This window comes from Pseudorasbora parva, chromosome 19 (assembly GCF_024679245.1).
Source record: "Pseudorasbora parva isolate DD20220531a chromosome 19, ASM2467924v1, whole genome shotgun sequence".
NCBI classification, from domain to species: domain Eukaryota; kingdom Metazoa; phylum Chordata; class Actinopteri; order Cypriniformes; family Gobionidae; genus Pseudorasbora; species Pseudorasbora parva.
The window spans coordinates 30,957,272-30,983,197 of NC_090190.1; the positions used below are offsets into that span (position 1 = coordinate 30,957,272).

General features: G+C 39.4%; 2 protein-coding genes across 3 annotated transcripts in view; both read left to right on the forward strand.

Moving 5' to 3' along the window:
• Positions 1–18,700, forward strand: part of pkhd1l1.1 (PKHD1 like 1, tandem duplicate 1) — a 63,588-nt gene extending 44,888 nt beyond the window's left edge. For both annotated transcript variants that reach the window (XM_067425875.1, XM_067425876.1), the window contains exons 59-77: positions 95–268; positions 628–731; positions 816–939; positions 1,063–1,184; positions 1,378–1,468; positions 1,695–1,843; positions 2,003–2,125; positions 2,427–2,538; positions 2,646–2,762; positions 4,444–4,609; positions 5,675–5,907; positions 6,014–6,178; positions 7,860–8,017; positions 9,684–9,819; positions 9,937–10,278; positions 10,359–10,513; positions 11,564–11,710; positions 17,925–18,078; positions 18,180–18,700. In XM_067425875.1, coding sequence (XP_067281976.1) covers positions 95–268; positions 628–731; positions 816–939; positions 1,063–1,184; positions 1,378–1,468; positions 1,695–1,843; positions 2,003–2,125; positions 2,427–2,538; positions 2,646–2,762; positions 4,444–4,609; positions 5,675–5,907; positions 6,014–6,178; positions 7,860–8,017; positions 9,684–9,819; positions 9,937–10,278; positions 10,359–10,513; positions 11,564–11,710; positions 17,925–18,078; positions 18,180–18,385 — 2,978 coding nt within the window. In that variant the 3' untranslated portion in view covers positions 18,386–18,700. The remainder of the gene's footprint in view (positions 1–94; positions 269–627; positions 732–815; positions 940–1,062; positions 1,185–1,377; positions 1,469–1,694; positions 1,844–2,002; positions 2,126–2,426; positions 2,539–2,645; positions 2,763–4,443; positions 4,610–5,674; positions 5,908–6,013; positions 6,179–7,859; positions 8,018–9,683; positions 9,820–9,936; positions 10,279–10,358; positions 10,514–11,563; positions 11,711–17,924; positions 18,079–18,179) is intronic.
• A 1,719-nt stretch (positions 18,701–20,419) lies between these two features.
• Positions 20,420–25,926, forward strand: part of LOC137047387 (fibrocystin-L-like) — a 61,748-nt gene continuing 56,241 nt past the window's right edge. The window contains exon 1 of the mRNA XM_067425021.1: positions 20,420–20,561. Within this exon, the coding sequence (XP_067281122.1) occupies positions 20,420–20,561 (142 nt within the window). The remainder of the gene's footprint in view (positions 20,562–25,926) is intronic.

Here is a 25,926-nt window from a genome sequence, read left to right on the forward strand (position 1 = left end):
CTATTGATTAAATGCATGCCTTCTGAATAAAAAGTTTAACTTCTTCTTTTAAAAAAATTGATTCAATTAATATCAAATGTATTTGGCCATATAGGGGAGAGCTACAGTGTGCCAGGTACTTCAAGAAGTTATCAGCTTGCAGGTAATGTGGCTTTACTGACCAGGAACATCAAGATCATTGGTCAGGAGTATCCAGAAATGTACTCGCAGTCTTATGGAGCAAGAGTTCTGGTGGGAACCTTCTCCAGTGGAGGGATCGATTACAGAGGTATAATCTTTATGAAATACTCACATTCATGAAACACAATTATGACGAATCACATGACGAAAAAACAGTCTTACATAAATTGATGCATTTAATTAAATGAGACATTTAATGTACAAATGTTTATATGATTTATTAATGAAAATGGATTAATGTATTAATTACCTGGAAGATGAGAGAAAGCAGAAACAATAATAAAGTTTTGTTTTAAGTCTTCAAGTTCATGTCAAAATTATATTACTGTATTTGCACATTACATCAGGCTAATTAAACTTTTTTCAGCACAATGTAAGTAATTACTTATTTACTTACGATGTAAGTTAAAAAAAAATCACTAAATCTGATGATGACTTGCCTTACAGGAAAAGCACAGATCAGAAATGTTCAATTCTACCTCACCGGGCAGGAAGGATGGAACGACCCGTCAGACCCACGTTACTCGCTGGTGTTTTATAACCTGGGAGGGGTGAGAGAAAGTCTTGATACAGTACATGTCCATTCCTGATTTTCACACGTTCCTTTCAAATACTCACTGTCACAATATTTTTAGGTGGTTGGTGAGTCTTATGTCAAGGGATGCGCTTTCCATGATGGCTTTGCTCCTGCTATTGGTGTTTTTGGAACAGATGGATTGAACATTGATGACAACGTGATCCATCACACTGTTGGAGAAGGTGCAGATTCATTAGCAGCTTCACTCTTTGCACAAAAAGAAAATACTATTAAACAAAATGTAATCATTATGGAATATGATTAAGCACTTTTCTGTTCTGGAATTATTATTCAAATTTCCCAAGGAATCAGAATCTGGGGTGACAGTAATGCCATCCGGAGGAACTTGGTTACCCTGACACTGTGGCCTGGATCGTACAACGGCAGAGCGGAGGAATTTAACTTAGAATGGAATGCAGCCATTGAGGTAACCCTTGAAGAACACTTTTTTTTTTTTTTTTTTGATGGCACACCATGGTACAAGAATGGTAAATCCCACAATATTACCATGGTACATCATTTTGTGTACATGGTACACAAAAATCTGTTTTTTGATTTTTATTTGACTGGCTGAATAGATTAGTACAAGTTAAATAACTGATTTACTGTTGATGTTGTAGGTGAGTGAGGCAACCAATGCAATTCTTCAAGGAAATATTGTTGCTGGCTATGAACGAGTGGGATTCCGAATTGATGGGGAACCATGCCCAGGTATAGAAGCCAATAATTATTTTCAAAAATAATTATACATAAAATAAAATATATATAAAAAAATTGTTTTCATTTTATTAAGGCATCACAATATTATAATGTATAGTAAAAAAATATTAATTTTGAAAATTGCTAAATATTACGATTTACTATGCTATTAAATTATTATTTTTTACTACTAACTTTATTACGAATTTATTCACGTATTCCAACAATATGTCAAAAGGATCTCCAAATTCAGTTGCTCAATGGAGTCAGAATGAGGCGCACGGTGGTCTGTACGGACTCTACATGAATAAAGATGGACTTGCTGGTTGCTCTCAAATCCAGGGCTTCACTGTCTGGAGGAGCTTTGATTTTGGCATTTATGTTCAAGTATGATAAAGGATCTGCAAACTTACTACTATAATACCCTAAAGTAACTGCAAAGCCAAGTGTTTTATTGGTCAGATAAATTATTAATTTCTAGTTACACAAATGCACTATACTGGACTGGTGAGCCCTAATGTTTTCCTCTCCTCCATCCCATTCCAGGTATCCATGAACGTGTTGGTTTCTAACGTGAGTCTGATTGATAATGGAATGGGTATCATGTCTCTCATCTACAGTCCTCCCTCACTCAGCCACGCATACTCTGACAAAATAGTCCGTGTACAGGTAAGGACACACTATGTCTCTTCGGTCAAAAATAAAGGCCAATTCAAACTGCAGCAACATACACTTTGTCGTTTCAGTCTGTTACCCCACGTGGCATCAGTTGACTTTCATTTTTGTCAATTGAACATGTTGAATCTGCATTTGTTGGGGATTTGGAATGTCTGAAAAGTAAAATACTGTAATCTGGTGATTGTCAGCATTGGTCGGCATCTCTCTGTGCAGTGTGAATGGGTCTGAAGAGAATAAAGGATTCTTATACTGTTAATTATTTTGTTACATTTTTCAAAAATCATCTTTACAGGGTGCCCTTATTGTGGGCAGCAGCCCCAACTTCAGCTGTTTTGACAGTCTGTCCACGACCATGACCTACATTATGCTTAGCCAAAGCCACAGGGCCCCTCGCCCCCCCAATGGTACAATATATATTAAAGAATCATCCATGCACAACTGAATACATTTGTTTGATGTAACTGATCCATTTTCCATACTGATTCTAATTGCATTTTTCTGTGTGCAACAGGTGGAAGGTCTGGAATTTCTTGGCCGACATTTGAATCTAGCCACAATAATGCACCACAAAAGCCTCACCCTGGACTGATGAGCTACAATGCCATAGCTGGTCTAATGACTGTCTCTGGTGAGTCACATTCCTTCAAAAATTTGTATGAATCTTCAGTTTAAAACTTTCTAGATGGCATAAAAAAATCATAATAAAAAATAATAATAATATATATACATAAATACAATGGAGATCAAAATTAGAGAAAATTTTAGAAACATTAGATTTTTCTCAGAAATATTGTTGATATTCATTGGTGGAAATTTGAAGGAAGATTAGCTGTGGGTATACCATTGTTCTGCTAGCATGTTTTACAAAATACCAAGGTACTTCAACAAAAACCTTTATTATGTCAAAAACACTGTGATCAAAATTAGAGAACAATAACCAATGCAGCACAAAAACAACAACATTGCAACTAAAATTTGATGCTTATAGCAGTCAAAAATTAGTAGGAGGTATAAAGACGCTTGCTTTGAATGAGCTCAGCACATCTGCAGCAACAGGACATCACTACTCACACTGCTCCGGTGTGATCTTAGTCCACTCTTCTTCCAGTCTCTTCCACAGTTCGGTAACTGTAGTGGGTTTCTTAGCCATAACTTTGTTGCCAATGATTTTACATAGATTTTCAATGGGGTTTAGATCATACTCTGTGCTGGCCATTTGATTATTTCAATGTTCTCACGTTCAAGGAACTGCTTTACCTGTTTTACAGTGTGATAGGGGGCATTGTCTTGCATAAAAATTGCGGGCTGATTGGGAGATGCTCGCAGTGAAGGAACCACATGTTGCCGAAGGAGGTTCCGATAAACAGGTTCTGAGGTTCTGCCATAGTTGTATAATAGGCCCAACTCCTGCTGCAGAAACATTCCCAAAACCATGCCACGTCCTCCTCCACCTTTCACTGACTTCTTTGGGCACTTTGGGTTCAATCTTTCCCCAGTTTGATGCCGAACATAATGTTTCCCATCGGACCTGAATAAATTAAACTTGCATTATCACTAAAATTACCAGTTCTCCTCTGTTCACACAACATGCTCCTCAGCAAAGGTTAGTCTAGCCTTTTGATTCTTTCTGCTGATAAGAGGCTTGGTTGCTGCAGAGTGAGCTTTCAGTCTGAATTCTCTGAAATGACAAGACACTGTATGGTAAAACAGATCCTTACTGTGTTCAGCTCTGAACTGGCGAGTAATTCCAGCCGCAGTGTTATACTGATTCCCCATTGAAAGTCTCTGTATTGTCCTGTCCTCTCATGCATTGGTCTTGTGTACCTTTTGGGGTACTTAAATGAATTAGTGTCTTTGTAAAGCCTCAATATTCTAGAAATTACAGATTTGGAATGACCAACTTCTTTTACAATAGCTGAAAGGGTCATCCATAGGGTTTAAGTCACCTTAGAGCGGCTTTCCATCTTGCAACGTCAGTGAAAATTGGAAAGTTTGCTTCAATTAAATAGGGTTTGGCAGATTATTACGGAAATTAGCACCAGGTATTTGAAAGTGTTCTCTAATTTTGACCAGCGTTATTTTTCAATTGTCTTATTTAAGTTGTATGTACTGTACTTCAGAATATATTTAACGTGTGAAATATGCTAAAAAAAAAAAAAAAACTGCCCTTCTGCTCCTGTTAGGGTAATTTCAAAAAGGACTAAGCAGTGACCTTGTAATTTAGGAAATTGTATGTTGTTCTCTAACTTTGATCTCTACTGTATATAGTATATTTGATCTGTACTGTTTATGTCTGTTTATGTTACTAGACACAACTTTTGTTGGGTTCAAGAGTGTGTGCTTAAAAGAGACAAATTACATGTTCATGACCAACCCGGGAAATGAGGATCTACAACATCCAATCAGTGTTGAGAGGATAGCCAAGATAAACAGCACAGAGGATGCTCTGGCATACATTCATCGGCCCGATTTGAGGTAAACTAAAAGCTTATAGTCAATGTCATATCACAAAGATAACACTGAATAAGGCACAATGATGGTCCAATGATGGTTTCCAATAGAGCGGGTGAAGAATTCCTGCGTATTGTTTATTTTCATTGCGCAAAGTAATTTAATTCCAATTAAACTTTTATCTACTCCATCACAACTTCAAGTTCAAATTTAGGTTGAAATGCCAATTGGTTATTGACCATTTATATAATAATTTATCTAGACACTTGATTATTCTATTAAACTTTTTGCTCTTACTATACTCGATCATTCAGATACCAATGTCGCGCAGGCTGTTCTTTTATGCCGATCCCACGGTTGGAAACTCGCCAGTCTTGGTCACTCTAGACAGAGGACTATACTATTTAGATGGTCACTCCAGTGTTTGCTCTCTCTAAAAGTGTATTGTTTAGTCCCTATAGATTCGTATGCAACACTATCTCTAGTTAGAGGTCACAATCACTACTACAGATATAAGCCTTTTACTTTGTCTGATAGCAGCTTTGGTTTGGTTTGGCCATGCCATGGTTTCCCATGGTCACTTTAGCTTGAATAACATTACATTAAACAGAGGTAAGGCTCACCCTATTTTGGTTGGTCAATCAATATTTCTAAAATAGTTGGTGTGCCCTAAGCTCCACTCAAAGCTGGACTTTAGTCCTTACTAGTCTAAAAGTAGATTTGTGGTAACAATGTATACAATGCAATTTACTACTGGAGGACACTCAGCATTACAGGCTCTGGCTACAGCATCACACCTGAGCCTTTTGCTTTGTTAGTTTTGAAATATTCAGACCAAGACAAAAAATTCCACAAATGGAGATATGACTTAACAATAGGAATATACCTTTGGATGGAGGCCATTGTAGGCCAGAAATATTTCAAATCATATCAAACATTACTGTTAATTAACTTGCATTGACATAGAACATTATAATTTGTAAAGGGAAGTGGGAGTAAAAGAAGTCCTAAAAGAACAAACAAGAAACATTATTAAGAAGACAAGAATGAGAGAACACCATTGAATTATTTTATTCTCTCTCGTCTCAGTAAGGTGAACCCATCAGATTGTGTGGACATGGACTGTGACGCTAAGAAAAAGACAATGTTGAAAGATCTGGATGGCAGTTTCCTGGGTGCAGTAGGAGCAGTGGTGCCCCAGTCTGAGTTCGAGTGGAACGGAGATCCCCGACATGGACTGGGCGATTACCGCATCCCTAAAGTCATGCTCACCTCTCTCAACGGCAGCCGGATACCAGTGGATCAAATCGCTCCTTACAAAGGTACAGTACATCTGGTAGCTGTTCTTCTTTAACGGTGATCTAAGAGAGAGGACTTAAAATGATAGAGATTATTTTAACGAATGGTATGACTGTTTTACCTGTGCAGGTGTGATCAGAGACACCTGTACGTACATGAACACCTGGCAGAGCTACAAGTGCTTTGGGCTCAACTACAGGATGCTGGTCATCGAAAGTTTGGATGCAGACACAGAGACCAGACGTCTTTCACCTGTAGCCATCCTGGGGGACAAATATGTGGATTTGGTGAACGGTATGACTCATACATCCCATTGTACCACCTACTAATTTATGCATAATATAGTTTATGATTTTATACAAGCAGAAAATACAGGTCCTTCTCAAAAAATTAGCATATTGTGATGAAGTTCATTATATTTCCATAATGTAATGATAAAAATTTAACTTTTATATATTTTAGATTCATTGCACACCAACTGAAATATTTCAGGTCTTTTATTGTTTTAATACTGATGATTTTGGCATACAGCTCATGAAAACCCAAAATTCCTATCTCAAAAAATTAGCATATCATGAAAAGGTTCTCTAAACGAGCTATTAACCTAATCCTCTGAATCAATTAATTAACTCTAAACACCTGCAAAAGATTCCGGAGGCTTTTAAAAACTCCCAGCCTGGTTCATTACTCAAAACGGCAATAATGGGTAAGACTGCCGACCTGACTGCTGTCCAGAAGGCCATCATTGACACCCTCAAGCGAGAGGGCAAGACACAGAAAGAAATTTCTGAACGAACAGGCTGTTCCCAGAGTGCTGTATCAAGGCACCTCAGTGGGAAGTCTGTGGGAAGGAAAAAGTGTGGCAAAAAACACTGCACAACGAGAAGAGGTGACCGGACCCTGAGGAAGATTGTGGAGAAGGACTGATTCCAGACCTTGGGGGACCTGCGGAAGCAGTGGACTGAGTCTGGTGTAGAAACATCCAGAGCCACCGTGCACAGGCGTGTGCAGGAAATGGGTTACAGGTGCCGCACTCCCCAGGTCAAGCCACTTTTGGGCTATACAGAAGCAGCACTGGACTGTTGCTTAGTGGTCCAAAGTTCTTTTTTCGGATGAAAGCAAATTTTGCATGTCATTCGGAAATCAAGGTGCCAGAGTCTGGAGGAAGACCGGGGAGAAGAAAATGCCAAAATGCCTGAAGTCCAGTGTCAAGTACCCACAGTCAGTAATGGTCTGGGGTGCCATGTCAGCTGCTGGTGTTGGTCCACTGTGTTTTATCAACGGCAGGGTCAATGCAGCTAGCTATCAGGAGATTTTGGAGCACTTCAAGCTTTATGGAGATGAAGATTTCGTTTTTCAGCACGACCTGGCACCTGCTCACAGTGCCAAAACCACTGGTAAATGGTTTACTGACCATGGTATTACTGTGCTCAACTGGCCTGCCAACTCTCCTGACCTGAACCCCATAGAGAATCTGTGGGATATTGTGAAGAGAAAGTTGAGAGACGCAAGACCCAACACTCTTGATGAGGTTAAGGCCGCTATCGAAGCATCCTGGGCCTCCAGAACACCTCAGCAGTGCCACAGGCTGATCGCCTCCATGCCACGCCGCGTTGAAGCAGTCATTTCTACAAAAGGATTCCCGACCAAGTATTGAGTGCATAAATGAACATAATTATTTGAAGGTTGACTTTTTTTGTGTAGTAAAAACACTTTTCTTTTATTGGTCGGATGAAATATGCTAATTTTTTTAGATTTTCATGAGCTGTATGCCAAAATCATCAGTATTAAAACAATAAAAGACCTGAAATATTTCAGTTGGTGTGCAATGAATCTAAAATATATAAAAGTTTAATTTTTATCATTACATTATGGAAAATAATGAACTTTATCAAAATATGCTATTTTTTTGAGAAGGACCTGTATTTCATTGTGTATGGTGGATTTTAATCTTACTGCGAATATCTTGTTTCAGGCCCACAAGACCACGGCTGGTGCGCCGGCTACACGTGTCAGAAGCGAGTATCTCTCTTCCACGCCATTGTGGCCACTAATAAATCCTTTGACATCTATTTCACCAGCACAACACCACAGAAGCTGAGACTAATGCTACTGAATGCTGGACCATCAGAGGTTAGTAAGATGCATTGTACTGACAATAGACACAAAATGCATACAGAATTATACAAAATTTAGAACGACAAACGGCATATTAGAAGAAAAAAAACAAAAAGAATCTTTAACAAATTTATTTTGAATTATGTTGTTAAAAATATCACATATTATTTCCATTTTGTCTTCTAAATTATTTTTTAAAGATTTTTAAAGATTTTTTCTTTTTTTCTTATTTGTTTTTCTGAATTGTGCACATTTTGACCATTGTTCCAACCATTAAAACACGTGGTTTGGGAATTTATGAGATTGATACATAATACACAAATATATACAAACATATGATATTTATGAAATAATGTATAATAATAATTATAATAATGTATTAATTAACAAATATCATGTAAAATAATATAGTAAATAAGAACATAGAAATCAGTAGTTTATTAATTAATTGATGTATATTTATGTTATATTACTTTATATATTTGTTAATATTTTATTACTTTAAAACAACAACATTTAAACCAAAGCACACTCCAGGAACATTAATAGGCTAGTTGGGAATGAATCCTAAAATGAATAAAATCAAAATAAATGAGAATGGAAGCCTGCAATTATAAGGGTGTAACAGTAAATGTTTTCATCTCAAACCATCATGGTATGGATGCCGCGGTTTGGTGCATACAGTCAGATGACGAATACAGTCAGTCACAGACTATCCACACTCCAATCCAGAATGGGACATGGATGGTAATGCTACGCTGTTTGCTAACTGCCACAACAGGAAACGGCAATAGAGGAAAAGATGGTCTGTACACTAATCCAAAACAAGAGTTCAGATGACATGCAAGAGCTTGCTAGTATCTTATACTCTGAGTTTCAAATCATTTTTGTGTTGTGCTCAACAAACTTCACGGAAAGGAAACCGGAACGAAAGCAGCATACTTATTGTTTTCTTTATTTTACAAAAGCAACATGCTTTGTATTTATTGTAAGTGTACACAAATAAAAAAACATCCTTTGCAGTTTCGAAAGATGAATTACGAATTACTGTTATCTGTATGCCCATAAATGTTGGAGTATTTTAAGTTTCTGCTGTCATAATGAGGCAGCTAGGCAGAAAAAAACTACAGGTGTGCAAAAACGAATCTCTGCAAGTTTTATTTTTCATTATTCTATTTATTTTATTTTTATATTTTATATTTACTTTTATAACACAAGAGATGCACAAGAGATTCCGTTTTGTAGCTGATTGTGACCAAATAATGTTTTTTTTTTCAGTCATACAAAAAATATTCTATGCAAGACTGCATTGCTGTTTACTGCTTTACTGCTTAACACTAAAGGAGGCTGTACTGTACTATCTCAGGGGGACTAAATTCCAATTCGGGGGAACAAACTTTAATTTGCACTATTGTCTATTCAAAATAACAATTTAAAAAAACCTAGCATTGAGAATTTGTTGCTTTTTCCTGTTGTACTGAACTCATGACCCCAAAACAGAGGTACCCTACTGTGACTTTTGTGTGTATATAAAGATATACATATATACAGATATGTGTATATATACATATTATGTAATTATTTTATGTTTCTTTTTTCTAATGTTTTATAATTTGTTTTATTTTAGCTTTGATAATATTACTGTAGAATCTTGACAACAGTTATTTTATGTTGTTCTCAGGCTGTCAGGGTGGCTGTATTTTACTCAAGCCCTCAACGGCTGGATGTGTACGTTAACAATAGTTTGGTTGGTCCAACAAATGCTCAGTGGAATGCGGGCAAAACTGACTACACTCTGCTTGAGCCAACTTATACAGGTATAGTACAGCACAATAATGCAAGTTAATACAGCTCCCCCTGCAGGCCAGAAGTCAATTCTTCAACCTAAACAACACATAACCATTCTTACTTTGATTTCTCTCTGCAATCCTCAGGGCAGTACGTTCCCAGTTTAAGCTCCAGTCACGGCTCCAACTTCTTTGACCAGGACTACAAAATGTTGAACGTGCTACTTTGTGGCTCAGAGCCGGTCCAAATCCGCACCTCCCCGGTTTTACTCCTGGCCTTCAACCTCCCTGCCATGACTGAGGCGGAGTTCTTCGGAGCAAATCTTATCACCAATCTGGCTTTATTTCTGAAAATACCAGCGAACAAGATTCGAATCACCAACATCATCCGTGAGGGCACTAATGCGAGAAGGAGGCGTTCGACTGGACTGACGGTGCAGGTGGAGATCAGGGAGCCCCCTGTTCAGACATCCACCAATAGCACCACTGGTAAGAACAAGAATAAAATCCATGAAAAATATAGAGTTTAGATAACAATATGTATATAAATATTTATATAACATCTGCAGAAGGAGACCAACAGTTTGCGGTCCTGAAGAACATTGCTGACGATTTGGGCCGCGCTGCTGTCTCGGGCAATCTGAGTCAGTCTATCGGCTTCAATGTTTCATCCCTGGGCATCATTCCTCCTCCACCCTCTTCCAGTGACCCGTCCTGGAACAATGTAAGATCCTAATCCGTTCACATGATCAAACCTTTTAAAATGTTATAATGACGTCAAGCAGCATATCGAAATGTTAACTGTTAAAGGAATATTCTGGGTTCTATGCAAATTAAACTCAACTGACCAAGAAAAAATGTGGGTGAAACACAATGGAAGTTAATGGGACCAATCCATAAACAGTAAAATACTCACTTTTCAATCTACTTGTTAAGTTTGACATCATGAGGCATGGATCCAAGCAATCTATTAGATGACAAAAGCAAACAAATTGTTAATATACACTCACGGTATACCGTAATACTACTGAAAAATCAAGATCTTAACATTTATTTCTATACCGAAATCCTAGATGGCCAGACAGTGAATCATCTTTTATGAATTGCTAAAATACTGGGAAACACTTTAGAATATTGATCCACCATTAAAGGGTTAGTTCACCAAAAAATGAATTTCTTTCATTAATGACTCACCCTAATATCATTCCACACCCATAAGACCTCTGTTCATCCTCGGAACACCGTTTGAGATATTTTAGATTTAGTCCAAGGGCTTTCTGTCCTTTGAATGTAAGTGTATGCCCACTTGCTGTCCACGTCCAGAAAGTAATGAAAACATCATCAAAGTAGTCCATATGTGACATCAGTTGGTTAGTTAGACTGTTTTGAAGCGTCGACAATAAATTTTGGTCCAAAAATAACAAAAATTATTCAACATTGTCTTCTCTTCCGTGTTCCTCAAATCAAACGGTCATGAATCATGATTCGGATCGCATGTCAAACTGGCAAACTGCTGAAATCACGTGACATTGGCATTCCGAATCATGAATCAATCCGCTGATTCATAACCGTTTGAATCTTCAATTGAGGTTTGAAAACAAATGCGGAAGAGAAGACAATGCTGAATAGTCTTATTTTTGTTATTTTTGGACCAAAATGTATGAACAGAACCCTGAATGTCCATTAATATTTTTTTTATCAGCTCAAGCTCCACTAATAGTTGCTGTACTGGAAAGCACAGAACATATCTGAACTGTAACGTTTTTTCTCCCAGGTGGCCACTCAGGAGGTGACCCGTGAAGACAAGCCGGTGGAGACGGTCAAGACGGTATCATCCCTGGTAGTGGTGGTTCAGCCAGTGGCTGGATCATCTCCCGGACCCCTCAGTGTGCAGCCCAGCATCATGGCTCTGGACGCAGCGGTGAGATTAGCATCACATATTCTTAATGCAGTTTTCAGGGGTCGGTTGCACCGGTAAGGAGCTTAGTTTTGACATAAAGTGGCTCTAAGTTACAACTTATGTCTTTATTCTTTCTGTGTTAAACTGATGTGTGTCATTTGTTCAGAGATTGCAGTGCTCGTAAATATAATGGAAATATTATTAGACCTTTTATATGCTCTTCCTCATTTGATTTGTTGATGATTGTTGTTAGTAGTTAGCCTAGAAATCTAGACGCACCCTAGCGGCATCAAATTTAATCTGCCGGCGAGTGTCGTCTAGCAACTCTCAATACCCTTCTGAGCTGTATTCCCCTAACTGTTGCTGGGCCAATCACATCATAGATAGAGTCGGTGGGCGGGGCCATAATGACGACGGCCGAGTTGCGTTTGCGTGCTTCTAGTAAACACAGAAACTGGCGAACGGCGGCCTTTTGAATCAGCTTTGACCGTGACTCTGGAAGACTTGGAGTTAAGCTTTTCTCTGAAAAAAGAACAAAGAACGGCACTGAAGTCATTCTTAAAGGTGGGGTGAAACACTCAGTTTCAGTCAATCTCATGTCAATCTTGAGTTCCTATAGAGTAGTATTGCATCCTTCATATCTCCGAAAAGTCTTTAGTTTTATTATATTTATAAAAGAAATATGGGCTGTACCGGAAAAAAACGAGTGCCTGAAGGCGTATCGTGTGGGCGGAGCTAAAGAATGACGAGTGCGCACAAAGCGGTGACGTCCTCAAGCGTGGAGCCTGGAGCCTGTCCAGTGCGATCCATTTTAGTATTCTTTGATCATTTTTAAGTTTCAATTTTTTAATCAAAGAGAACCATATCTCAAGAGAGAATTTAACTATAGGATTCAGACCCTTCCTTAAAGTGTCATCTAGGCCTTCCTCCCCCAACAGGGTTTGAACATTATGACCTGGTACAGAAGTCTCAATATCTTTCCATCGTGCAATATAAGAGTTATCACACCAAAGGCACAAAGGTCGTAGTTGTGCAGCTTGAAAGTACAGTTTTAAATTTGGCAAAGCCATTCCACCTTTCTATTTTGGCAGATGTAAAGTAGAGAGACGTATTCTGGGACGTTTCCCCCCCCATATGAACCTTGACACCATTTTGTCCCATTGTGCAAATTGTTGAAGTGGTATTTCCACTGGAAGTGACTGGAACAAATACAGGAGCCTTGGCAGAATATTCATTTTTATTACAGTTATTCTGCTACTAAAATCTAACGGGTAGGTCGACCATCTCTCCAAATCTTTTTTTATGTTATTATTTATTGGCTTATAGTTTGCTTTGTATAGCAGCTCAGGGTTTTTTGTTATTATTACGCCTAAATATTTCAGTGTTTTTGTTTTCCAATTTATATTTAATTTATTTTTAATTTCTTCTCCTGGACAGTAATTAAAGTGAATCATTTGAGTTTTTGTGATATTTAGTTTATAACCGGAGCAAACATGAAACTGTTCAATTATCTCCAAAAGTTTAGGGAGAGAGGTGTCCAACTCCTGCAAGTATAGCATAATATCGTCAGCGTATAATCCTATTTTGTGCTCCATTTGTCCCATAGTGATACCCTTTATTCCCTCCTCTTGTCTGATAGCCTGTGCCAATGGTTCAATGTACAGAGCAAAGAGGATGGGGCTCAAACAGCAGCCTTGCCTCGTCCCTCTACTAAAAAAAAAACGATCTGTTAGAGACCCATTCACCTTGATTCTGGCAGTAGGCTGCTGATAAATTGCCCTAATAATTTTTATTGAGTCTTGATTGAATCCGAATCTTTCAAGCGTCTGGTACAGGAATTCCCACCCCACCCTGTCAAACGCCTTTTCAGCGTCCAAACTTATAAGAGCTGTACTTGATTTATCTCTGTTGATTTTTCCGAGTATGTGTAAAGTTCTTCTAATATTATCCTGTGTTTGTCTAGCTGGAATAAACCCACATTGATCCTCATCAATCAATTCTGTAACAAATGATTCCAGTCTTTTAGCAATAATTGAAGTATACAATTTATAGTCCACATTCAAAATGGAGATGGGTCTGTAATTAACACAATCCTCTCTATCTTTCCCCTCCTTGGGAATCAACGACACAATGGCCTCTTTCCAAGATGGTGGAATGCAGCCTTCCTTTATCGTCCAGTTAAAAGATCTTAATAAAATTGGGTTCAGATTGTCACGAAATTTTCTGTACCACTCCGCAGGAAACCCATCACCACCTGGGGTTTTATTAGTCTTCATTTTTCCCAGCGCTTTATTTAGTTCTTCTAGTGAAATCTCTTTGGTGATTGTTTTGTTCTGTATCATCCCAATGCTAGGTAAATCTAATGAATCAAGGAAATTTCTTATGTACCACTTGTTCACGGTCTCATCTTGTGAATACAGTTTTTGATAATCTTCCCTGAAAATCTTTTCAATCTCCTCAGGTTTAGTTTCAATTTTCTGTGATATTGGGTTTTTAATTTTGTGAATTGCAGTATCCGCATATTGTTTCCGCAGTCTACGAGCAAGTAGCTTTGCTGACTTGGGACCAAGTTCATAATAACTTTGCTTGACGTATCTTGCCTTTTTCTCTACTTCTTGATTAAGTAATTCTTCTATTTGTATTTTTACTTCCTTTATCTGTTTTTGTATATTTAATTCTCTTTTATGCTTGAATTTATTTTCTAGCTCTTTCAAAGTAATCATCAATTTTTCGTACTTCTGTTTTCTAGCTCTCTTAAGTTGTGCAGTTCACGAGTTCACACTTACAAATAATTCAGATAGAATAAATAGTATGCGTATTTGGCGTGCTGTCCGAGGAGAGGGCTCCGAGCTCGGTATTTGGCCCGAACCCAGAGTACTCCCCCCGTATCTCTGGTTAGGAAAGTTAACCAGGTGCGTGTGAGGTAGACGGGGTGGTGGAGGGATGCTGCAAACTTTGTCAAGGAACATTGGTGAGTTGACTGGCTATTTATGTGATCCTCTACTTGAGCTGATTGGTAGACATGAGGATTACTGATTGTTGACAGCTGGTTGGAATGACATCATGATTAGGTAGATCATTTGCACGTGCTTCTCCCGAACTTAGTTTTTTAAGAAACATCATTTATAGCTATTAGTTTTCCCCGCAGCACAGCCTTCAACGCATCCCAAAGGATTAAAGGGTCAACTTCCCCATTATCATTTTCTCTAAGAAATGTATCAATTTCTTGCTTAATATCATTCACAATTTTCTCATTGTTGAGAATACCCACATTGAGCCGCCACACAGAGTTTTTGGGTGTGGAGTCTATTTGGATAGTTAAAAAAATTGCATTATGATCAGAAACATCAGCGACTCCAATTCTACAGTCCAACACTCTGTAGCATGTTTCCTTTTGCATTAGAAAATAATCAATCCGTGTATGTACAGAGTGCGGGACAGAATAATGGGTATAGTCTCTTTGTGTGGGGTGTAATAGCCTCCATACATCTACAAGTCCAGTTTCTTTGAGTGTAGTGTTTACAAATTTTCCAATTGATTTTTTACTTCTGATTTGGCTAGTTGTGTCCCCACCACAAATACAAATTCCCTCAGATTCTAGAGAGATCATATCAAATAAGTCTTTAAAAAAGTGTCTATCACAATTTGGAGGTGCATATATACAAACTAAAGTCAATTTGCTGCTTTCAACTTTGCCTTTCACTATAACGTAGCGCCCCTCTTTGTCTTTTATTTCTTTATATGTATCAAATTTCAACGACTTCGATATGAGGATGGCTACACCTCTTTTGTGACTATGAACATGAGAACTGTGGTATATTTTCTCGTATCCAAATTTTTTTAATTTCTCGTGCTCTTGTGGTGACAAATGGGTTTCCTGTAGAAAGATAACGTGTTTATTTTCTTTCTTTATTTTTGTCATTACCCTTGCTCTTTTGATTGCATTCCCAAGACCGTTTACATTCAGTGACATTATTTCAAGTTTTTGTATCATCCGATAATAAAAATAAAATGTAGCTCTTCCTCCTCCCAAAGCCTCCCAAATAAAAAGCAATGAAAAAGAACTAATGAACATACAGAAGTATATTTAGAATGAACACAATGACTTCCAAAATGAGGTACTAAAAGTACACTCTGGGTTGTAATCCCAACATTAAGTGAGGGGGAAAAGCCTCGCACGAAGCGAGGGCCCCCTCCCAGAACTAGTGATAACGCAAAATGAGTTTCACTCATTCCAGGTCAGGTTTGTCATCCTCAAAGTAGGGTAAATGTATTCCTAACGCCTAAAGTAGCATCAACTTCGTAGACTACAACCGTAGATCTAATCAGCACATGTTTTATGTGTGGGTTAATGGTCCCAAAATAAACAAGCGAGAAGCACTTGTAGGACATGCCGACATTTAGCTAGTGCGGGGAACGTTGAAACTCCTGTAGTCGATCGCGTACGCGTTTGATAACTCCCTTGTCTCTGTGGCGAGGGGCGGGTTGCCATGGTGATGCGCTCTCCAGCTGGTCCAGCAGGACAGCCGAATCGAGACCTCCGCGATCCTTGGGTTCTTCCACCTCGATTCCCTGATTTCTCATCTCACGTAAAGCCTCCGCCGGGGTGTGGTACAACCGTGGGCCCGTGTCCCAATGGATTCGAAGGTTGGTGAAAGGTGATTGAAATCGGATGCCTTTAGCCTTCAGCGCGCTCTTAATATGTTTATAAGCTCGGCGCTGTTGCACCACTGCCGTGGTATAGTCATGGTCAAACGTTACGGGCTTATCTCGTATGAGTATCTTTTTTTGCCACGCGTTTTTTAGTACGGTCTCCTTGATCTTAAATTCAAGAAAGTTCACGATGATGGATCGCGGGGGAGCATCCGCGGGAGGGTTGGGGCCAAGGGAGCGATGAGCTCGTTGTATTTGCGGGTCAGTACCCTCGCTGATCAACTTTTCACTTCGAAGTAGGTTTTCAACGAAGGTCATTGTGGAACTGCCCTCTTCTCCTTCGCGGACCCCATAAATTCTCAAATTATTCCTTCTCCCCCTTGATTCCAGGTCGTTAATCTTGTCCAGCATCTTCTTTTGCTCCTTAAGTAATTGTTTGACCGCGTCGTTAGCTGCCGTTGACCAAGTCTCAATTCCTCCTATGCGATTCTGAGCTTCTTCGAGTTTTTCACTCTGTTCCTGCACCGCTAGCTTTGTCACTGTTAGTTGTTGATTGATGTCATGTTTAAGAGTATTCATCTCTTGTTTTATGTCTGCTTTGAATGCATCAAGATCCGATTTCAGCTCAGTCCGTAGGCCACTTATCTGTTTGCTAATACTTAGCATTGTTTCGTGTAGGGTCTGCGTTGATGCCTCGCCGTCGTCATCTTCTATTTCAGCGTTCACATGTGCTTCGCCTAAATTTAGCTGTTCTTTATCTCCTTGCATTTTCCTAGGCCCTCTCTTGCCTCCCCCTGGCATATTTTCGGACAAAATTTGTCTATTTCAAAAGCAATTACTTTGTATTTCAGGGGAAAGTACAACCCAACTTTGAGGAGCTCAAAGACTAATCCGCCATACTGATCAGCCGTCAACCGGAAGTCCCGCTTATATTTTAATATTAATTTGTCTGTATAATGAGTGTGTAGTAGGTCTGTGTTATATTGGTTGTTGTCTTCCCTCTTCCTACCCTCAACACTTTTTAAAAAAAATCTTAGGTGTGATCAGTGCTGAAACAGGGGGGTTTATGACCCTTTATGTAAGAAATAGCTGGTCCTTACCATGAAATGGAGGAAAGGGACGCTGACTCAATTGATTAAGTTGGATCTAATAGATAAATTATCCCTGTGTGGTGTGTATCAGGCAGACGGAGGGGTGGGTGGATGGGTTAGAGGGCTTTGTTTAATTTTTTTCTGTATGTCGGAATAGGCGCATATGTTAACTTATGTACTATAGATATACTTAGGTGGCATGTGCATGTATAGGAATGTTATCTATGCATGTATGTGTAGTTGTGTACATATGTATGTAAAATGTATAGTCAATATCTGCAGAAGAATTATAACTTTGATAGATTTTTTGTTTACATAAGGAAAATATGGAGGATCTGGATATTTCTGTTTAATTTATCTGTACCCTATATATTTCTCCAATAAAAAAATAAAAAATAAATAGCTGGTGCAATCCTGCCCAGGTGATTACTAGGAAATCACACCTGGTATTGAATAAGGAGAGAATCTTTTTTGTGCATGTCTGTTTTCAGGGTGACTGTGTGTCCGTGGGTGTGACGACTCTAACCATGTCAGCTGAGCTCAAAGATGCTAAAGGGAATCTAACAGCGGGGCTTTACGGAAACTCCACCATCCCGTTCAGTGGCTGCTGGGCCAATTACACTGACCTAGCCATCTTTACAAATGGTGGGTTGTCTCCATTATATGATTTTGATTTTGGGAGGTCTCTGTCATGTGTTATTTTAAGCATTTATGATAATTTCTCACTCTCTCTCTTTCTTTTAAAGGTGACAACTTGACGTTGGCCTTTACTCTGAATGAATGGAAGGCTGAGTCCAGATCTTTTACACTTGGATCACAGACAACCCCATCTTCTGTGGTCGTCACTACAGATGACTTTCCCAGCATCTTTGACTCCAGTCCAGCTGTCTCAACATCTGTGTATCTGCTCATGCTATTGAGTAGTTTAATCCTCCTGTTCAGGGGACTCTAGGAGCAATGAATATGTGCACTCTTATACATATATTACATCGTCTTCCAATGATTTGCCTTTGTCTATATACTTCTGGTGTTTTCTCATATGATCTGAATCTGGTTGCTTCAATTAACTATTAACTACTATTAATTCTGAGACTGTAGAACAATAAATACAACTGTTACTGTTAACAAACGTATTTTTATATTTAAATCTATTCCTATTACTTTGGATTATTATTCATTTACTCTTTTTTATATTCTCAGTAAAATTAAATTCTCAGCATACTTCTGTTGTCTTTTTTACTGCATTCAATCCTTGAACATGTAGAATATAAACTTTAAAGTCGGCATGAAAACAAAGTTTGTGATCTTTTCTTCCTTAGTCTTCAAGTGACAAGTCTTGTCCTCGGTCCAGTAAAAATGTCTTTAGAGAAGAGATATCTTGATATTCCTGTTATATTAATACATAATGTCGTATGTATATAATTGAATCATTTTAAATGCATTATAACAACTGGCATATATTACATTTAATGGCTGGAGGATGAAACGACTATATATTAAGCAAAACCGTAAATACTTATTACTTATTACGTGAATCTCACTCAGAAAAAAACAAAAAATTTTGCACCACTAGAGAGAGCTAAAGTGGTGCTCAATCCTCACACTGACACCTGCACAACTGAGGAAAAAAAGACTGTCAATCACATACGATTACAATTCATTTAAAAGAGGAAAATTAAGAGAAGGGTTTTTTTTTCCAATCTAAGGACTGTATCTCACAGCAGTAGGGGAGAGTGGGGTAAGATAAGCCATGTTTCACTTATGTGGTCATCAAGACAAGATGAAAAAAACCAGAAGGACAATACAAGTATCGAAAGTAATTGCACGGTGTTTGCTATCGTTTTAAATTATCAGAGTACTACATCTATGACAAAGGGTGCTAAAAATATGGCTTCTTATATATTAAAAAAAATGTTTATGTGGCTCATTTTACCCCAGGTTAAGGGTAAATTGATCCGAGTCGGTGGTTAAGTTGCACCTTCTGGATAAAGGAACATCTAATTTAATCTGAATCAAACCGAACTGAAATTGTAAAGATAATTTACCTCTTTTAAAAACACCTTCAATTATCAAATTTCCTTTTGCAAACAGTCATATTTCTTAGCTTAAAGCTGTGAAGTGAAGTTAAAACTTCAATATCTTTAATTGTTTTTATTTCTGAAACAACACGTTGAACACCAAAGTTGTAGCAGGAGAACATCAGATCATTTAAGTGTAGGCTATATGCTGTTGAGCGGATGGCATTAGAATGAAAGTTAATCAGAACTTTAATTTGCAGCGACTCTGTCTCTGTTCTGCAGTGTCTCAAGACTTGATTAAGAATCATATCCCTGCCCAAGAAATCAGAGCCCACGCTCTCACATCTTCTCACCTGTTCCCACGGCTGCCCGTCACATATTTCTCAGAGTTTTTCAATATGTCGCTCTCTATTTCTGCTGCTTCTCCCGAAAACAGCACGCCACGGGCCTGCCCGGCTGAACGCTGCAAAGGACCTTCATCCATTCTGCATGGTTTGCTTGGGCCTCAAGCGCGCAAAAGAGGCCTTTGAGAACCCAGAGAATTCCAGTCACTGCCTGGTGCTGCTTAAAAAGCTCCCACAATGTCGCCATGTTTCAATGCGAGACTGGGGACCTCCCGGGGCGCAACAACTTTTATCTGGGCTGACCAGCGGTCAACCTCCCGCCTGCCGATGAACCGGCCGGGTCCGGTGACGACGATGCCCTTCTAGGGGTCTCAGATGATGAGGAGGCCATCCCGACCCAGACCAGCGCCCCCCGCGGCCTAGCCTCAGTCTATCCTCCTGGAAGTGTGTGAGCGAGTGGTTGAGAGGCTCGCCTCAACATTGAGTGAAAGGAAAGGGACATTTATGACGGTAAAGTGCTAGGACCCCCTCCCGATCGAGGAAGCAACTCTTCCCCGTCCTTCCACCGTACGCAAAGCACATGAGGCACTACTGGAGCATCTTGCAGGTCTAGAGGTAAAGGATATGGCCGCTCTTGGCATGGGCGACCCGCCCGCTATTGAGCCCTCGATCGCCAGGCACCTCAACCCAGTCAAGGGAGGGCTGCTCACTCCCCTAAAGCTGGTCTTGTCTAACAAGATGGACTGTATTTCTGCCTCAGTGCACCGTGCACCAGGTCGCCTATAATCCTATTAGGATCTTCATGCTAAAGAATATGGACAGTAGAAATCGTGTTAGTGGAGGCACTGTGGTGCTTTAGGAGCTATAAGCGTTCAAAACTTACAGTCTTTCCCTTCCGTTAAAATGAATCAGATTTTCATGACATCATCGCAGACTTCACCTTCTCGTCAAATCTTCTGTCCAATCAAATGCTCTCTAGAAGAATCTAAAGGAGATTATGATGAAAAACAGTTAGAGGAAACTGGCTTTACCAAACAAAAAGGCTCTAGTCAAACTGACACTGTGTATTAACAAAACGCTATTGGCTGTTTCAAAAAAGGGGAGGAGCTGCTAACAGCTGGAGCCATTTCAGGGGAAATTACATCAACACGTTGAATAATGCGGCTCGTTTCAAGGCACTTCAGTGGGCCTTTAAAGTTGCTGTCTTTCAAACAGCTTTGCTCTTGGCCTTGGCATCAGCCAAAAGCGTTAGTGAGCTACATGCACTCTCGGCCCATCCCTCGTGCATTAAATTCTCTCTGGGTGGAGATAAGGTTTTCCTTAAGCCTAATCCGGCCTTTATGCCGTAATGTTTCTCTGCGTTCACATCGGAGGTGTTGTAGCTGTCCGCTTTTCACCCTCCGCCTTTTTCCTCCGCTGAGGCTCAAAGGCTGTATGCCCTGTGTCCAGTCCATGCATTACAGACGTATTTGGCTAGGACCATTGCTTTCCAGAAGAGTGACCAATCTTTGTTTCATGGGCTCCTCTCCACAAACGGTATCCCCTATCCAAGCAATGCCTCTCACATTGGCTTGTGGACGCTATAATTTTGGCTTATAAATTAAAGGTAGTGCAGCCCCCAGGGGGCATCAGAACTCATTCCACAAGGGCCTTGATGCTTCTTAGGCTCTGTTCAGGGAAGGATCACTGCAGTATTTCTGCTCTGCTGCATGTTGGGCTTCTCCCCATAGGTTTGTGTGTTACTACAGGCAGGATGTCACCAGACCCTCGGTAGCACATTCGGTTTTGGGGTTGGGCTGCTCTTAACCCTTCCTCTTCTTGTGTGTGCCTAAGAGCAGTAGCCGGACACACACCGCAAGCGTGGCGTTTCTGCTGCGTGTCGTTTTCTCCGTCTTTGCACGCCAGAAGAGTGTCTGACCCGGCGCTGCTGCTGGTATTAAGCCCTATACTTCATATTAAATATAAATATATTGCCTATTGATACAGAAAAGACAACGTCGGCCGTAGCCTATTGGCCATACATATCTATGGTATTGACGGTAAAATAGGCTACACAATATTTTGTTCTGTATTGACAGGTTTAATATTTCAAAATCGATAATTATGTTGTTTTTTATTATTAGAATTAGGCCTATATCTGCATTTATGTTAACCTACAGACTTTCAACCATGAAAATGTCATTTTATTAATTTGTATTCATGTCAAAATGGCATATAAACATCATTTCCTATGCTATTTTGCCTAGAAACGCTTCCAACACGCTCGCGTGTCGCTTGAAAAATATTTTTCTTACACAAATGTGCCACTTCGCTTCAGACAGCCCTTATTAACCCACTGGAGCTCACCCCTCCATTTTGAAGCACATAGAGAAGCTACACTGGCCTACACAGGACAAAGATGTTGTTGAGACAGCCATAGACAGTAAAAGAAATGGACAGAGCGTTCCCATAGACTTCAACGGTGGAAAATGAGGTCAATCAGAGGCACTCACTCCTGATGGCTGAGCGAACTGCGCAGGCTCAGACTGAGCTTGACGACGTGGATGTGACGTGAGCAACCTGTCTGACAGCTGTAGGTCTTCTAGTAGATGTGGAAAGTGAAATCTGAATCACGCTGTTTAAATGTTTTGTCCTGTTGCTTTTGGCTCACTATCGGCTTCTCCCCATTCTTCTCCCTTGACTTTATCGGACTTTATGTCTCCACGTCTCCCCGACTGTCTCATAGACAGTAAAAGATTACTTCTGAGCGTCTCCTCCTGTCTATACAGTAATTTCTCAACTGTGCAACAGTCGCGTTGGTTATGACGCATTCGTTACAACAAAAAAAAACGCTTCTACGGGTCGATAGTGTAAGATACAAGGTAATGGAGCCTTATATGCATTGTCGTGTTTCTTTATAAATAAACAATGGACAAATGGAGTCTTTAAACGCCTCAGATGTAAAGTTATTCACTGTCAAAGTGACTCAAAAATGAATGGGAGTCAATGGGATGCTAACAGCAGGTGATGGCTTGGTTAGCAATGGCCGCCCCTATAAACGCTTTCCGAGTGCTAGATTACCCTCTTGGAGACAGCAGAGAGTAGCTAGCGCTCTGTAGAGCAGTTTGTCCATTAAGGGCTACTGTAGAAACATGACGCCGCAATATAGTGACTTCACTGTAAGAAGACCCGCGTTTTTTTGGCTCGTTCTAAGGTAAGAAAAATATAATGGTTTATCTTTATACACCACTGAAAACATAATTATTATATTATTTTGCATTTTTGTCAATAGATCCTCATATATATTACACAATGCACCTTTAAATCCCAACATGAAAGAATTCAAAAATAAACAATGACTTGAACTTGACTAAACTTGAACATTACCAGAATCACAAAACTTACCAACAATGGTTACCGGAAACAAATTAAAACCAGAGACAATGGTAACATGAGGGCTACATGGGCATTACAAAATAAGACATTACAAAATAAGAAAATATAAACATGAAACAAAACCCAAAACAATGTCACATATTCCCAATAAAAGGCATGAAAATATAAACATGAAACAAAACCCAAAACAACGGTTGCCATGGAGTGTCAGTTTCTACTTCCTTCCCAGAATTAAAATGCCCCCTGTGTAGCATCTTTGAGAGAATACAAACAGTCCCCAAGGAGACATAATTGTTAACTGTAATTATAGCGCAACCGGCACATTTCATAACAATTAATTTCTTAACCCCGCATGTCAGTAGCAAGAATGACATAATTTTGTAATCAAATCATCAGCATATAATTAACACTGACTCAGAACAAACCATACATAGACTCTGCATTTCATCTAATACATCGGTTTCATTCCTTTCAGAAAGTAATGCATTTGAAATCAAACATCTCAACAGAATCATAAAACATCTGAAATTACATTTTGAAAATTATAATTTTGCATGACATTTGCTGTGCTGTGCTGAAGCGTTGAAGTCGCTTGATGTCACCCATAGGAATAAAGTGGAGCGCGGCGCGGACTATAACCGACATTAGTGTTCATGGACGACTGGATCTGCACCTGAGAGAGTGTTTATGGGCGTGCATTTCCTCTCTCGCTCTAGTCACGCGCGCACACCCTACCGGGAGAAGAGCCCGTACGGCCCCTACAAGGACCTTCCGGTGTATCGACGTCAAGCCGACCCATACTCGAAAAAAACTCTCCGAAACTTGTGAGAAACCGGAAGGAGTATTTTTAACACAGAAATACTCCTTCAAATGTCTTTAACAGTTGTAAAGTCTTTAACAGTGTAAAAAGCTCAGTATGCATGAAACAGCATTTCCCCCCCCCCCCCCCCCTTTAAATACGATACACTGGGCCTTAAATCACAGAGCTTAAATCCTGTTATGCGTCCGAGCTCCTCCGTGAGACACGTGACCGGTGCGGCATGGCGCTCATTTTTACTCAAGCCACCGGCCTCACTCCATTCTCACGGTGCGTCTGCCTCGACTGCTCGCCACATATACCATCAATGGCGAAGCTGAAGATATCCTGAATTTCTTCGCATATCTGACGAGGAGAAAAAGTCATATTAGACAGTGTAGATGGCATTCAGACAGCATTGTGTAAGCAAACATAATGTGATTTTTGAACGAGCATGTTTTAATAGACATAATCAAGAGGCAAGAGAGAGTATAGGAAGGATGAAGTCTTGGTAGGATGCAGCATTCTGTTTGAGGAGCACCAATATCAAATGATGTCATGGGTATTACAAAATAAAAGATGTGAAAAGAAAAACATGAAACAAAAGCCAAAACAACGGTTGCCATGCAGTGTGTCAGTTTCTACTTCCTTCCCAGAATTAAAATGCCCCCTGTCTAGCATCTTTGAGAGAATACAAACAGTCCCCGAGGATACATAGGCCTATTGTTAACTGTAATTAGCGCAACTGGCACATTTCATAACAATTAATTTCTTAACCCAGCATGTCAGTAGCAAGAATGACATCAACTGTAATCAAATCTTCAGCTTAGAACAAACCATACATATAGACTCTGCATTTCATCTAATACATCTGTTTCATTCCTTTCAGAAAGTAATGCATCTGAAATCAAACATCTCAACACAATCATAAAACATCTGAAATTATATTATGAAAATGTATTCTCTATGTTCATATTCTCCCTTGCATTACTGCTATCATTACAGAAGGCCAGACTGATAAAATGGACTTATCAGGAGTTTTGACTTTTGCACAATATTTCAAGATGGCAGGAGAATAGAGTACATGGAGGAATTCCTGGAGTTACCGGATGGCATGGTATGATCATGTTCTTGTCCACTGCTTTTAATTTAAACTAGATGACAATGCCATACTCTGTCAACAACAGTTCTGTCCCTTTTTAGTTCATCACAATGTGTTGCCAGTGCATGTACAGCAGTAATGAAAGCAAAGAAGTAGCTTATGACTTAATCAGACAAATGGATTGTCTGTAGTGCACTATTCAAGTTTTGTCACCATTTATATAAAAATAATGTTGATAAAGAAAAAAAGCAATAGCAAAAATTTCCTCTTGCCTGTTGCCACCCTGTGGGCAGGTAGTATAAAATGAGTGAGCTCTTCTTAACAAATGAGCCACTGCTGTTTGGGTTTCCCAACAGTGCTTAAACAGCCAATCCCCTCTTGCCACTCTCTGGGCAGGTATAAAAGAATGAGCTCTCCTTAACAAATGAGCTGCTGGTGTTTGGATTTCCTAAGAGTGCTTTAACAGGTATGTGAGTCTTAATTATGGTCAGTGTGAACCATTGGCGAAACCAGAATTTTATCTTTGGGGGGTCCCATCTTAAAATAAGGGGCCCACAATGTATATATATATATGTAGATTAGTATTAATTAGTAATTCGTTATAATTTTTCCTTGTTGCCTATTAGTTATTACTTATTAGTGACGCCAGTCTCATTCAGTAATTATTAATTAGCTAATAAGGAACTATCTTAGTCCTGAATTCAATATTAGGTTACTTACTGATTAGTTCAGCTTGTTTCTATATTAGTTAATAGTAGTAGCTGAAGTGTTAATGTAGTGCTACTTATTAGTCCTGCATTACTTCCTGCATAGTTATATTAATAACGGAGCATTATTCTAGTGTTGGTAAACTTATCA